Source organism: Gadus macrocephalus, chromosome 15, assembly GCF_031168955.1.
Source record: "Gadus macrocephalus chromosome 15, ASM3116895v1".
Taxonomy (NCBI): Eukaryota; Metazoa; Chordata; class Actinopteri; order Gadiformes; family Gadidae; genus Gadus; species Gadus macrocephalus.
Window position 1 is genome coordinate 8966065 of NC_082396.1, and position 15509 is coordinate 8981573.

The following is a 15509-nucleotide window of genomic DNA, read 5'->3' on the forward strand; positions in this document are numbered from 1 at the left end:
ATTTTGAAATCGTTGATTTCACTAATTTGGTAAGTTTACAAAATATAAGTTCCCTGAACATCGACCAATTTACCTAATGTATGGTGAGGACAATATTTAAAGGGATTTCTCTTGATCCACTGAAACCATTGATCATGTGAGCCCCCGTAATAGTTTCCGATAGTGTCCTGTGTGACACATACGTCATGCGTGTTGGGTGTTGTGAAACACACACAGCAGGACTTCACTGAGCGGGTTGTTAGCGTCTTTTTTCCGGTAACATTGAAATGGGCGGGTTGAGCCCACGGAAAATATGAGTCCGCCCCCACAACATAAGAAGCCTAGGGCCGAGAGTTACGCGTTCCAGGAAGACACTTCAGAAAAGCTAAAGTAAGTACCGCCATTGCTTTAAATGTATGTGTTATTTTCGATCTCCTCAAACCATAAGTTGACTATGTTAAAGTGGTTATTTTTTATTTTCGATACGTTTGTCTGCTTGGCGTCAGCACCTCTCCGCCGTTACCGCAGCTCCGAGTCCCGAGTCCAAGCCCGCAAAACGTCCAGTTAAACCGTCGTTATTTCAGCCCAGTTTATAAATACACATTTTACGGATGGCTGTAGCTCCACTGCCATTTTAAATGGAGAAATCCCGACAGTAGGCCAATGATGTCGGACTCTGGCCGTTGCGTGCATAGCCCTTCATAGCCCTTCTAGGGATTGTCTTAAGAAAAAAAGCATAGCCTTAGCTAACGTTAATCTCGAGGATCGATATGAAAAAAAGCATAGGCCTGAGCTAACGTTATCTCGAGTATCTAAACTGTCAGACTACGGCTGTTAGAAATGACCATCGTTGACATTCGGTTTAAGAGTGCATCTTGATGTCATAAGCCTGAGGCCAAGTCGGTAACTTTACATCCTAGTGCCCATGTCAATTGCTTACCAACAAAATTCTCTTCTCTGCACGGTTGTTAATCGATCTATTATAGGCCTCATACCGACTAATATCAATCTTGATCAGTTATTACAAGTATTTTTAATTAATTTACATCCCATTAATTAGGCGTTATATGTATTTCTTAATACAATGTTACTTTTCATTTCACTGCATTTCTTGTATGTGTATTAATAATCCAAGTAGATTGTCAAGAAATTTCCAAGTGAGACCACACTTGTTTCTAATAGATTTCGATGGTGTTACGAGAGTTTGAAATGCAGGCTAGTGTTTATGTCTATTTATAGGCCTACTTCTTCCTTTTTCCCCATGATTAATGCGAATGGTTGTTGATTAATTAATGGGTAGCCACTTTGATTGACTACGTCAGAAAATATTCAGACGCACCTAAGCCTGTTAATAGGAATTTCTAATTGTATAACGGACTTTGAGACTACTTATTATGTCTGAATGTGTCGTGAACTACGTATTCTCTCTCAATTCCTAAAATGTTATAATTTGATAAATTCATGACTCTGTTGAGGAATGTATTAATTGCTGAACAGTTAGATATGGAATTGTTTCCCCTAATTCGGTTTTCCTCCATGCCAGAGCGCTGTCTCTGACCACTGTTAGTTGATTACACCTTTTCCCTGCCCTCAAGGCCCTCCCTGACAGATTCCTTTCTCTGACCCGAACCATTGACTGATTGAAGGGTTAATATGATTACACCTTCTCACCCTGCCCTCACACCTGTCCCTACCAGATCCCCGACTCTGACCCCCAGTTTTATTGGGTCAGACTGAGACTGTAAATACGTGTCACGCTCATCCTGATTTCTATCCACTTCCCTGCCATACAATTCAATTCAAATCGAAAAAGCTTTATTGGCATGAGAAACAAATGTTAACATTGCCAAAGCAGGTGAAGAATTAATACCAAATATATTAACATCTCAAATCTTAGAATATTAAATTCTAAATGTATAAAAAGTTAAATGAATACAAAAAAAATCTGTATCTCCTATAAACAGAGACATTCAAGATTTACTGTACATACATTGTATTGACAATGTGGAAGATATGTGCAATAGTGCAATTTTTTTGAACAGACAGCAAAAGTGAAGTTTCAAATTATCAAAGGTGTTCTAGTGGTTAAAGTCCAGTGATTTATTACTTATCAGGTGACAAATTTGGTGGCTGTGATCGCACATTTTTGTATTTCTCCCAACCGATATAGAAGTTTGTTAGCATCTGGATTGTTTTCAAAGTCCTCTCATGCCTGTATAATCCGTTGGAAGTGTGTGTTCCTGATGTCTTCTTATGACTGTCTGATAATTAGGAAGTGCAGCTCAGTTTCCAAACATCTGACTCTATCCCCCCTTTACTTTTGAGGAGTTGATCAAACGATTTTTGTGGATTCACCTTCATCCTGTTGTCCTCCTCCTTCCTGTCAGACCTCTGTCTCCCCCAATTGTTCTTAAAGTAGTTGAGCAATTGAGGTGTCGGTGTTGTTGGCACCAAATGGCCCTTTTGTTTGTATGACATTCTAACAAGAGATCTGACCAACAGATCTGGGGGCCAATCTTACCAAGCTTCCACACCCTGCTAATTGTTCCACAGAGAGGTTGTAGGCGGTTTGTGATTGGCTGTTTTGAATAACAGTTAACCAATGGGAGTCAGGGTGGGGTTGCACCTTTTTTTTTATGGGAACAGGTAATGATTTGTGGTAATGGATAGCCCCGCCCTTGTCTTGTGTATACTGTATTTTAGGATGAATTAAAGAGAGAGAGCATGCAGGGTTTACACAGCAATTAGGACTCAGACTTCGTAGAATCACTGAATGACTGTGGTGGTTGTTTTGGGTATCCTGTGTGAGCCCTCAAATAAAAATCAGAACTAGAAGTATCGACTATCGACTACATAATCGTAACTTCTTCAAGCTGTCTATGATCTCATCTTCCGTGTTGTTTGTTGTAGGTATGAGGAAACATTGAGTTGAGATGTCAGTAGATGATGACACTGGTTCCACAATTGTATTCTGTGGCTTGGCTGTTGGTTTACAGACACCTCGCTGTGTAATTTGTTCTGTTTATGGGTCGGGATTCCTTTGCAGTCTACTCTGAGCTACAGAACATCCTTGGAAAATAGCCTTTGGCGAAGGGTTTGGGTTAGGGATCTGCATTCTGGAAACTTCTGCTTGGGCAATATGCGATCATGATATTAACCTGCCAATAGGGGACAATGAGGAAGACAATAGGGAAGTGTTGCTGGGCGTTGCCACAGCAACCCTTCCTAAGTCTCTGGACTGCGCCGTGGGTATACAACATGTGTTTATGCCTACCTAATATAATATAGAGATAATATGCCATTGGTGGAAGCTTTTAACCAAAGCTCCCAATACGTCACCATGTGTATACATCAGAAACTGTTATTCAGGTAGTGATGTTATCATGATATTATTTAGTTAGTAATATGTACTAAATAACAATCACAAAAGCCTTAATTCATTGAAATCCTCAATGTATTCCTTAATTGTTCAAGCTTCCTTCCCTAGCCTTACGCAACAATGAGCTACCCTGGATATCCACAACAGGCCGGCGGCTACCCTCCACAGCCTGGAATGTACCCTCCCCAAGCCGGGGGTTACCCCCCCCAAGCCGGGGGTTACCCTCCCCAAGCCGGGGGTTACCCTCCCCAAGCTGGTGGGTACCCGCCTCAAGCTGGGGGCTATCCTCCACAAGCCGGGGGCTATCCTCCACAAGCCGGGGGCTACCCTCCACAAGCCGGGGGCTACCCTCCCCAAGCCGGGGGCTACCCACCCCAGGGGGCAGGCGGATACCCTGCCATGCCACCAGCGGGTAAGAGAACACTTTGGTTTCAAATTGAATTAAATCTGATGACGGTTGGGGGTGGGGGGGGTTGAATATTGTTTACATTTTGGGAGGGTAAGTCAATAGAGAAGGAGGATGTGAGAGCCATGATGCCTAACAGGTATGTTCCCTATTTGAGGCAGAGAGCTACATCCCTGAAATGTGTGTTTTTGCTTGGTCATTGTAGAGAAACAACTTAGGGATTGACGCACAGTAGACTCTTTCTGTGTCCAGGGCTGACTCTCGCCTGCTTGTCAAGTCGTAGGGGTCGTGAGAATGACACATAGAGCCAACAATCAGGACACTCATGCAGAAGGGAAATAAAACAACCTTCTAAACGAACAGGGTTGTACGTTGTGCCTTTGGTCACCTGCAGGGGACACACTGAACGGGTGACATCCACCCTCTCTTCTCTCATCTCTTGTGCAGGCAGTTGGGGAGGAGGGCCTACCGGAGGATACCCCGCCATGGGTCTTGACAACATGTCCTACCCAGGGTACGGTCCCGCCATGGTGAGTTCCACACGAAAACAGCCATCGTCATAACGATAACTTGATATGGGATAGTCACGTGATTTCAGCTGTAATGTGTGTCTGACGGTAAGAGTATCCCGCTTTCTTCTGCAAGTCTGCAATTATTTGAATTCCTCAGAATCGCAACCTTCTTTACTCATTACCCTTTCAATTTGTCTTTTAAAGGGGACATATTAAACCACCAGGTGTGAGTGTGATTAGCCTTACAAGCCGGTTCGAAAATCTGCCGCATATGACATCACTCGTCGGCGTGTCCACCTAGATCTGTGCTGATTCTGTGCTCGAAACGGCTTGTAAGGCTAATCACACTCACACCTGGTGGTATAATATGTCCCCTTTAAGCAACATCCGTCCATGCATGTTGTCCCTATTGCGGCGACCTGCCTTTCCGTTTTTACTTTCATCATCCTATTTCCTGCCTTCTGTGGTCTTACTTCTTTATCACCATCTCTGTGTTCAGTGTGACCGAAGTCGGTTCAACCCTGTTCATTTCAAATTAATAACATGTCCACGCTTGGTTTTGGATACGTTCCGTCTAGATAGCTAATCTGTTAAGCTACAAATTTCCAGGGGACATTCACTGCCTCCTGGTTAAATATAATCGGTTCCTGTTAGTTAACTATCTGCCAGTCGCTCCCACCTCTCTCCTCCTGCATCAAGCAATCAAATGCTGCAAAAGGCATTCATGATTCAACCCCCTTGAAACAAAGCTAACAGGCGATTCCTCACACATACACCATCCCCTTATAAACACCAGACAAATCCAAAACAAGGCGTGGCAATAAAACCCCTCGCATGCCGATACATGTTCTTCTTTCCCCTTTTTGCTTGCATGCACATTTTATGTGCTCCTCCATCTCTTTTCAACCGCAGGCTAACCCGATCTCCTCGTCCATGGGGGGTTACCCTCCTAACCCTCCTGCCTTCTCGCAAGCCCCGGGGCTGGGGTACCCTGCTCCGCACGGGGGTTACGGTGCACCCCTTCCTAACCAGCAGGTGTATGGCCTGTACTCGCAGCCAGGTGGGCCCATGCAGCAGCAGCAGCAGCCGCAGCACCCTCCCCAGGGCTACCCCGGCCAGCCCGGCCAGCCCATGCCCGGGTATGGCGGGGCGCCCGCCCCAAGCAACCCGTCGATGCCCGGCTACGGGGGAGCCCCCGGGCAAATGCCCGCGTACCCCAAAGTCCCGTCGCCCAACCCGTCCATGCCGGGCTACGGAGGAGGTGGAGCCACGCCGGTGGCGCCTGCGATGAACGTGAGCAGCCGTCAAAGAGAGAGTCCATGTGGACGAGAGTAGACGGAGATGGAACGTCGTTAGGAGAAGGTCGGATCGATTGATGCCAAGTAAATCGGAATTTGTACAAGAGCGGATTGCTTTGACAGCGGGAGGCTCAACCTCACGACTCCCAAGTTACAAGGGCTGTTTTGTTAAACGAGATTTTTGTTGAGAGAAAGTGAGGCACAAAAGAAATAAAGTAGTATAATGAGGCAAACGATTGAAAAGCGCACGAGACAAAACTGACCCACAATGAAAATAAAAAATTGGAAAAGGACAAGAGACAGAAGCCGTCTACCTTGTATGTCCTGGATTAAACTGCCATGGAAATAAACAGATAGGGTATTTGCATGGTGCTGCCTGATATGTGCTTCTAAAAGGCCTGTGTTGTTCTCCCAGAGAGGATTCAGGGGATCCATCAAAGACTTCCCGGGTGCTGACCCACTGAGGGATTCTGAGGTCCTCAGGAAGGCCATGAAAGGCTTTGGTAAGTAGTTGTCAAAAGGTGATAAATACTTACAGTCGTTTAGGCGTGGTGGCTCAACCCATGCCAACAATGCCAGCAACATGCCAATAGACCTTATAGCGAACCATGTCAAATCCTGACCTGTCCTGTCTTTACCTCTCTCTATTTCAACCCACTTCACTCACCCTGTCTATGAGGCCATGAAAAAGAAATCCCTTTAAAAAGTTACACATAAAATACAAATTTGCTGTCTTTAGAATAATGCCTTCTGGCGTGGTATTTCCTAATAAGGTACTGTGTCTAGGACAGATAGGACACCTCACACAATGTGAGGGAAATGTTGACGTAAAGGACAGAGTTGCCTATGTTCTTGTATAGATAAGGGGGGGGGGGGGGGGATTGCTTTCTTGGGACCAGTTCAGCCCAGGCAGAAGTTTAACCACAAAGGGGAACTAGAAAATAATAGTTAACAGATGGGTACGGCTAGATAAGACAATGAATAAAGCAAAGCTCAAATGATTAACTGTAAGCAGCATATCGATTGGCTGTCAGACCCCTGACCTTATTAGGAGGAATGAGGAAGCCAGCCAGCCAGCGTGTATTCTGGTTAACCTTGAGTGTGTGGTGCTTCTCTTGGTGGATTGTTGTGTGCAGGAACTGATGAGCAGGCCATAATAGAGCTGCTGGGGTCTCGCTCCGTCAAGCAGAGGGTGCCCATGCTCAGGTCCTACAAAACCGCCTACGGCAAGGTGAGAGTTGCCTTATTTAAATACATATGCAGAAAGCAAATATTGATTCTTCTTTTCTCCTGTTTCAACTTTACGCTAATGTCCATAAAGGATGAAGGATTACTCAAAAGATACATAATGTGTTAGTAATAGGGTTGTAACGATACATGTATTCATATTGAACCGAATCGGTACGGACGTCATGGTTCGGTGCATGGATTTACACGGAGAATACACGGTATTAAAGTTAAATAAAACGTTTTTTGCGAATTAATTAATATAATGCAGAACTGATTTTAGATACGCGAGTTCTTCAGGGACAACTAATGGCGCGTTTCCACCGGAGGGTGCGGGTCGGTTCAGCCCGCTAAGGTGCGGAACGGAGCGTGTTTCCACCGCCAAAAGTGGTTGTGACTCGGACTGAGCCGTATTGAGCCGTACGCGTCTCGCTGTACTCAGGCCCGCCGCTCCCTGTACGTAGAGTACGCAGAGTGCGTAGGGCACCAGGTACCTGAGGGGGGCACCAAAAATTATGGTTTGGAAAAAAAAAAATACATATACATTAATGAATTAAAAAAATATGTAAATTAGTTATGAAGAGGCCCAGCGTTGTTTGTTCTTAATTGTATAACCTATCACTCAATTTCGGCAAATTAGATGTTTTTACCTAATATAGAAAAAGGGGCTCTCCTCTCCCAACCCCCCCCCCCGCTCGCGTAGGGCACCGAAACGGCCAGCAGTGGCCCTGGCTGTACTCCTCCGTTGGGGTACTGAGACGCCTGAAAGGGTGCCGGCAAGTTCGAGCTACACACGCTGTCTGCTGATTGATCGACATAATCCCACTTTCGTGAGACAGGGGGATAATAACAAACAAACATATTATCCGCGTATTCTGGACAACGGCGAAAGCTTTGTTTATGGAAGAAAATGTTGCACAAAATGTTGCCGTCCTTCTTGGACGTCCTACATTGTTGATCTTTGTTCATTGTGCGCGTTCTTCTTTTTCCTTGGATTTATTAGCAGCCTACACTGTGTCGGGCTGCTATTAGGTCACAATGCTAACCTAGATAGATAATATTTATACCAAGTAAATATGTAAATAGTTTGGTTTCTCCTTATCCCATATGGTCTGATCATGTGATGGGATGTGGTGCAATGTAGTGACACACAGACGACAGGTGCTTCTGTTGCTAGTAAGACGGAAGGGTATTATATCAAAGGGATTTATAGCATTCCTTTATTTAAGTTTTTATTTAATTTTTCCACAGCAGATTGTAAACCTAAGCACCATCTTGACCTGTTCCATATTCATATTCATATTCATATTCTTCGATTTTAGTCGTAGTTACTCCAATTGTGATTGTGTGTGTTAATATTTCTCTTGCTCCCTTGGAAAACACTTTGGAATATAGCGATTGCTAAATGTTATTCTGAATGTACTTCCACACTCAGGACCTGATTAAAGACTTGCATTCAGAGCTGTCTGGGGACTTCAGGAAGTTGGTCATGTTGATGCTGAAGAGCCCCTCTCAGCTAGATGTCTATGAGCTCTACACTGCTATCAAGGTGAGCACTGGCCACACTCCATGCACCTCTTGATCACAGCCATTTAACCTGTATTGCACAACACCGAAGAAGGAAAGAGGTTAGGACAGTGTAGTGGTTGGCGTGGTCTGAAGGATGGAAAGGATCTGGGTTTGTAATGGAAAATGTGTTATGTAACTATGTTGTTTCGTTTTTGCTTTGTTTTCTTCCGGTTGTGTTATCTGGCCAACCCATCTGTTAAAGGGCGTTACCTAGTTCCCTTTTTCTTAACCTATTCCCTGGGATGACCTGGTCACAAGATCCCCCTTACCTATACCAGAAATGTCAACATTTCCCTCACAAGATCTATGCACATATGCATTGTGGGGAGGGGGTCAAACAGTGTTAATAGGCAGTTTAAAACTGTATCCAGGCCACACTCTGCTAGAGAGGAGACTACGAGTGTATGCATACAAAGTAGGTTAATTGTCTACAACTATTGTGTGCTTTTTTGTTTTTAGAAGCCTCACTTGTCCTAGACAAAATATCTTATAAAGAAATTGCCACGACAGGTTTGATCCCCACTGTCCACATTGTGCCTGTAACCATCCCTGAGCAAGATACCTACCTGTTTACCTTAGTCAGATGTATCTGAAATCTCTGAAATCACTGGAAATGTATCTGAATTACCTTTCGATAAAAGCTTCTTCCATGGTTACCCATTTGCAGCAAGATTTTCATCTTGTACATCCGCTGATCAGACTCGATCACTGCTTTTAAATCTTTTCTCAAAAACCATCCGAGCAAGGGGGCCTATCCTTAAAACCATTTGCAGGTCCTCCTCTGTTTCCCCTTCAACTCTGTTGGTTCATGTTTCTAGTGTCTCCATGACAAGTACATCTATCCATTTTTATCTGATGTTTATTTTGTTCAGCACTGTAAGGCGACCTTGAATATCCTAAAAGGCATCAAATGAATAAATAACTGAAGACATAATTACTTTCAGGGTGCTGGAACTGACGAGGCCTGCCTGATAGAAATCCTGTCTTCGCGCTCCAACGCAGAGATCAAGGAGATTGCCAGGCTTTATAAACAAGGTGAGTCTGACTACAACCAGCGAGTGCTGTGGCAACTTCAGTTGTCCTTGCCTTGTTCTTGTTTTGTTAGTAAGAATGCAAGTAAAACTTTATTTATATAGAAGCCATTGATCCTAAAATGTATCTCTATCCTTTGATTTAAAAGGATTTATCCTTTGATTTGATAGAAATAAAACGACAAAGTTGAAATAAACCATAGTAATTGCGAATGAATAACGAAAGATAATTCACTTTGAAGTTTCTTAAATTAAAATGAATAATCTTTATAAACAGATAAGATAAAAATAGGAAGCATATCTCGTAATACAATCAAGTGTAAAACGAAACTAATTTGAATATCCTCTGGAGATACGTCTTCTTACAATTCAGACTTTCACGCTGAGAAGATGTAAAGCTTTCATCAGCCAGAAGGCAGTATATGAGTATAATGTTTCGTTTGACTCCAGAGTACAAGAAGACTTTGGAGGACCACATCCAGGGAGACACCTCGGGCCACTTCCGCCGGCTCCTCATCTCACTGGCCCAGGTACAAGCTTTTGTGACACGTTATATTATTACCATGATTATATAAGCGGGGAAGACTAGCATTCCCCTTGGGACAAAAGTCTGAGGATAGTGTACTGGCTAGGGTGTACAGTCATGGGTTCTATGTCCTCAGCCTATTTGTAGGTATCCTTGACAAAGTTGCCTAACCTCTATACCTTGGTAATGGCATTTTAATTATTATCCAAAATCACTACGTTGCTTTGGGTCTTCTAAATTACTCAATGATAACAATATGACAAATGTTGGTCATCACAAAATGACAGCACCTCAGATCATGCCGATATCACACCATATGAAGGCCACAGGTGATTAAGTCATAGCATAGTTCAAGCGAACATCTGACCTGTAGCTCAACTCTTGGATGACAGAAATGAGTCATATGTGAACTTCTTCTTTCATTGTCAGGGTAACCGGGATGAACGACCGAATGTGGACGTGTCCTTAGCCAAACAAGATGCTCAGGTATCAAATGCTGTTATGCTTTATCCTTATCCATGTTTAAGTCTTGTTATATGTGTACTTAATTAACATATCAACCAGTGTTCAACCCAGTTATCAGACCGGGTCTTACATCCTGTCCAGTTGCACTATATCGGCATATCATAATGTCGTTTCAGCATGCATTACCTTGTTGTTCTTATGTTCAAGGCTCTGTACGCAGCTGGAGAGAACATGGTTGGAACAGACGAGTCCAAGTTCAACGCCATCCTGTGTGCTCGCAGCAAACCCCACCTCAGAGCAGGTACATACACACACGCACGCGCACACAAGTATCAGGAGAATGGTGTATACAGGACACAAGGTCCCCATGAACAAATTGTTAGAAGAGGCTCATTTATCAGCGTGGTTCTTAAACACAAGCCGACCTGACAGCGTAGACGACCTCTCATTGTGAGCACAAAGTTTCAGGTCTAACAGGTATGTGTGTGTGTGCGCGTGTGCGTGTGTGCGTGTGCGCGCGCGTGTGTGTGTGTGTGTGTCGATGTGCGTCTATGTGCTTGTGTAGTGTTCCAGGAGTACCAGCAGATGAGTGGCAGGGACATTGAGAAGAGCATCGTCCGTGAGATGTCTGGGAACCTGGAGAGTGGCATGTTGGCCGTCGGTAAGAGCACTCACTCACTCCCTCAAACACACAGAGCACTGTTTCCCCTAGGGCTGAGGTTTTGGTGAGGTGCACTATGTTGATGTGCTCATGCGGTTTTTATGTGATCAATGATTCAAGTAGGGCTCTGGTGTATTCAAGCAGAAATTATGTCATACAATTGTATAACACCCGAATAAAAAGCCTGCAATGTGCGCAGGACACATGATTTTGCGGTTAATGTTAATGAAAATACACATTTCAGTCTGCTATTTATAGCCATCTCATCGTCCATGTATCATGTGGTTTTGTTTCTGATCTACACAATCAAACATGTAGACTGCTGTCTATTATTACTTATTGTGTTACTTCTTCTATCAATGCTTCCTACATTTAGTCTTAAGCCATTCATAAGCTAATGCCACGTCCAGCCATTCATGAGCTAATGAGCCATTCATGACTTAATCACAGCGGAATCAGGTCAGGGAAACCCTGGCGTGACTGATCCAGAATGCCCAGCCCCACCCCAGTATGATCACAGGTGTGACGTGCTGAGCGACATGACCTAAATAAAGACATGACATGAGTCAGTGCAAAGCAAGGGACAATGGTTTATTATCTAACATGATGACGATATGGAACAACATGGCTGACTCATAGTGGAATGAAGGGCTTGCCCATGTCACGAGTGTCTAGATGTATACTTTAATGTATAAATTTTGTGTTTTCTTTTTTCCTCAACGTTGCTGTCTTTGCTAAAGGGTTATGGTACAGTAACATGCTTTTTGAACATATCAAGGTGTTTCATTTTTGATTTCTATGAAGATTTATCTTCATAGTGAACCAGTGTTCACTGCTCGCGGGTGCGTGTTTGTGCTGTGTCCTTTTCATTTTTTATTAATTTCACTGACAGAAATTTCTTTTTTGTTTTGCCCCTACTGTGCTATGCACTCTCACATGTTTCCTCCTTTCGTGTGCAGTGTTTCATTTGTAATTGTTTTGAGTCCCTTTCAGGACTTTAGTAAGATCTTTTATTTATATTGATCATCACCATCACCATCTAGCTGTTTGGTGGTGACCTTGCGCCTGCAATCCACGAGAGATGAATGTTGTGCTAAATTAGCACTAGGCCTTGTTGTGCTTATCTATTTCCCCTGTGTGTCTCCTCTCCAGTGAAGTGCATTAAGAACACCCCTGGATACTTCGCTGAGAGGCTCTACAAGGCCATGAAGGTGAGACAGCTCGCTCTCTCCTCCACCACACTGTGTGTGTGTGTGTGTGTGTGTGTGTGTGTGTGTGTGCGCTTGCGTGTGTGGGTTTATTAATGAATCTATGTGTATTTGTATTCGCAGGGAGCCGGGACCAAGGATTCGACCTTGATGCGGATCATGGTGACTCGCTCTGAGGTTGACATGCTGGACATCCGCCAGGAATACGTGAGGACCTACGGGAAGTCACTGTACACAGACATTTCTGTAAGTACCCCCCCCCCCCCCTCCCCCCCCCCCCCCCACACACACACACACACACACACACACACACACTCATTGTAAATACATACATGCACTGGGTATATCAGCCTACATTTTTGGATATCTGCGGAGACGGCAGATTACGCACGGTATTCACATTAGATCTAAGATCATGACAAAACCCCTGTCAATAAAGAGGATGTATAATCGTTTGACTTGGTAACATTAACGTCGTTTCAGCATAGAACTTATGAGCAGAACAAGTATGAAGCACTAGGTTTACCGAGAACCCAAGGCCATAAAGATTCGCACCAGAGTGGGCAGCAGGATTAACTTCCGGTACCTGACCGGTGAACTTCTGTTTTTGCGGCCTTTCAGTAGACACCGCTAGACTTGGGCCGCAGATGAATAGATGTCCTATTCTTTCCGGGCTGAAAAGGGCTTTTTACTCAGCGTGATTATGGAGTCAACATGCACAGCTCGTTTCAGTGTCGAGATGTGAATAGCCTATGCAAGCCTGATGCAATTTATGTAGGCCTTTTGGAGTTATTGCTGGCAGGCGTGTATATCATACCTATTACTAAGATCGATGTAAGAGCTATCAATTTAGTTTATTTTGTAAATATGGTAAAGGCCTCTGTCAGGTATTGGTGTGTGAAATGCAAAAATATGTATTTCTAGTTGACTGCTGAATGAAACTATTTAGCTTTTAGACTGCTCCTGCCTAATTTCTGGCCAATCGGGGCTTCTCTTCTCGGATTGGTTTGTGGACTCCCTATTGCCCTCCCCTATCCCTATTATTCTCTTTCCAATTCTCAAATCGTGCAAACACCGGCTGCTTTAACCAGATTTTGTGTATTATAAATGTATGTTTAGTATTTTTGTAGTTGGAGTCGAGTTGGATTTCAAAATGTGGGCAATGGATAGAACCAAAAAAAGAAATGCAATACAGATTAAAACTTGCGATATGTGCAAATTTGAGGAAACTATTACGGAAACACGGAAAACCTAAAAAAAAACAAGATTTGGCGTATTCAATTTACAATTTTGGGGGGAAATTCTGCATCTCTAATTGTTGGATACAAGCAATCACCAAGACAGTGCTGTCAACATCTTTAAAAAGTTATGATTGTACTTCATTCTTGCTGACCCCTTACTGGGGCCCCATGCTAGAGCTGCTGCCCCTGCAACCCGACCCCGGATAAGCGGTTTGAAGATGAGGATGAGGATTCTTGCTGACCCCTGTATGTTTTGTATTTGTTTTTGCAGGGAGACACATCTGGAGACTATAAGAAACTTCTTCTGAAGCTCTGTGGAGGAAGCGATTGAGAAAACCGTGCCAACCTTATCCCCTTTGTCATATTAGCTGACCTACACTACGCATTGTATCGCTACAATGCTGCTCGCCCCTGCCCATGGAATCGATAGAAATATCGATAGATATATCATTGAGTTACAAACGCATGAATTATGACGGCTGTATGTTCTTCTTATTGCAAGCAAAAGGTTTAAATGTTTGCTTTTTCACTTTTGTTATATCGTCTATGCTATATATTTCTATCGAATGTGTTATGTCGAATCAGGTTATATTTCTAAAAAAATTATATATCACAGGGAATTTAAAAGCTATATATTTTTTAAAGGACGCCATGATATATTTTAATTTGTGCCAATATTATCTGAGATTGTTTTTCAGCCTGTGTTTTCATTTTATATTTAGCCATTATGTGTAGAATAACATGCAGACCAGCCAATGGATGAATACCAAAGAAGAAAATGATTGCCATTCAAATTTATTTTACATTTTGCACATGCTATAAGTTTCATCTTCCAGTTTACATGTACTTGTTCTCGTTTGGCTTGATACATATTTTTTATCAAATTGCATGTTCATGTAGGCCTACAGCACCATACGCAACCCATTTAAAGAATATTTCATACGTTTTACAGCTTTGGTCTGTTGGACTCAGTAAATAAAGAATCATATAGTGGAAATGCTTGTGCCCTATCTCGATCTAAGACACAAATGAATATAACAAGAGTTTGCCTGGGTGAAGTTAATATTGACTCCGATCACCTCTACATACATGGGCCGAAATAGTGTTGTGAAATTACTTACATAGGCCTACTTTAATTATATTGACACTAAACCACTCATGTTATTGTTTGATTACAAATGCATGAACAACCAGGTCATTGATAGTGTCAGGCAGCTTCAATGTAATGACGTATATATAACTGCATACAATATAATGCATTCAGGATGGAATGGACTCTGGTGGGGTCAAACTTTGTATGTGAAGGGTCCGTACTAGTTTTTGTGTGATCTCATGACAGGCGTATTCATGCAGTTTCTGCAATTATCCACTAGAGGGTAGTGCCGGTCCCTTTAACGCCCAGCATGTCACCATTAAAATCCATAAATAGACGTAATAACAAAAAATGGAAAAGTGAAATATTTAGTCTAGTTATGCACTCAAAACACACGAAGCCTTTGAATTATGCAACGTCAAAATACATAACCTACTCCTGGCCTATGTGATTCCACAACGGATTATATACATATGGGAACGCTGTATGTAGGATTTAGGGCTGTATATTAATTATGTGTGGTCTCTAGTTGCGCTTTATTTGCACGAAATGAAACACTTCAATCACGATCAATAAGAAGGAGTCGGAGGTGTGGCAGGACGTCATTTATGGATGCAGCTGCCATGGCAACGCTAAGCATCCTAAATGGGTGTCATAGAAGGAAATTCATGTATATATATATTGAAAAATAATACCTGTGATTGATTCAAATGCCTTCATCAGAAATGAGCGTAGCCTATCTGATGCCCTAAGATTAACCCCCATAAACAATAACCGAATCAATAACCCAATGCATAATACAATAGGCTATAATCTCAATACTTAATTGAGCGTTAAATACAAGAGGCTTTTGTAGCTATTTCATGACTTTACAATTCAATGACAGACAATTTTTTTTTATACAAAATACTTGA

General features: G+C 42.9%; 1 protein-coding gene and 1 long non-coding RNA gene across 4 annotated transcripts; one reads left to right on the forward strand and one right to left on the reverse strand.

The window, feature by feature from the left end:
- Positions 1-217: 217 nt before the first annotated feature.
- On the forward strand, positions 218-14499 carry LOC132473556 (annexin A11-like). 3 transcript variants are annotated; one of them, XM_060073755.1, is made up of 16 exons: positions 220-369; positions 3467-3535; positions 3578-3770; positions 4212-4294; positions 5333-5569; positions 5990-6077; positions 6711-6805; positions 8237-8350; positions 9315-9405; positions 9852-9931; positions 10357-10413; positions 10600-10693; positions 10958-11053; positions 12206-12264; positions 12385-12507; positions 13774-14499. In XM_060073755.1, the coding sequence occupies exons 2-16, from the start codon at positions 3479-3481 to the stop codon at positions 13831-13833; spliced, it is 1527 nt and encodes a 508-aa protein (XP_059929738.1). In that variant the 5' UTR covers positions 220-369; positions 3467-3478; the 3' UTR covers positions 13834-14499. The 3 variants fall into 3 exon arrangements, with proteins under 3 accessions (XP_059929736.1, XP_059929738.1, XP_059929737.1); XM_060073753.1 differs by having other exon boundaries at positions 218-369; positions 3467-3770; positions 5189-5569; XM_060073754.1 differs by having other exon boundaries at positions 3467-3770.
- On the reverse strand, positions 7950-8255 carry LOC132473575 (uncharacterized). Its single transcript, XR_009529447.1, has 2 exons — positions 8134-8255; positions 7950-8081 (listed from the first exon to the last, which is right to left on the reverse strand). It is a non-coding gene; the product is annotated as an uncharacterized LOC132473575 (long non-coding RNA).
- Positions 14500-15509: the final 1010 nt, after the last annotated feature.

Bases quoted from the DNA above. Each gene is read 5' to 3' on its own strand.
- LOC132473556 (XM_060073753.1), top strand. From the start codon at position 3,479: ATGAGCTACCCTGGATATCCACAACAGGCCGGCGGCTACCCTCCACAG. The intron at 6,806-8,236 runs GTGAGAGTTGCC...TTCCACACTCAG, and splicing joins ACAAAACCGCCTACGGCAAG to GACCTGATTAAAGACTTGCA. The intron at 10,694-10,957 runs GTACATACACAC...GTGCTTGTGTAG, and splicing joins CAAACCCCACCTCAGAGCAG to TGTTCCAGGAGTACCAGCAG.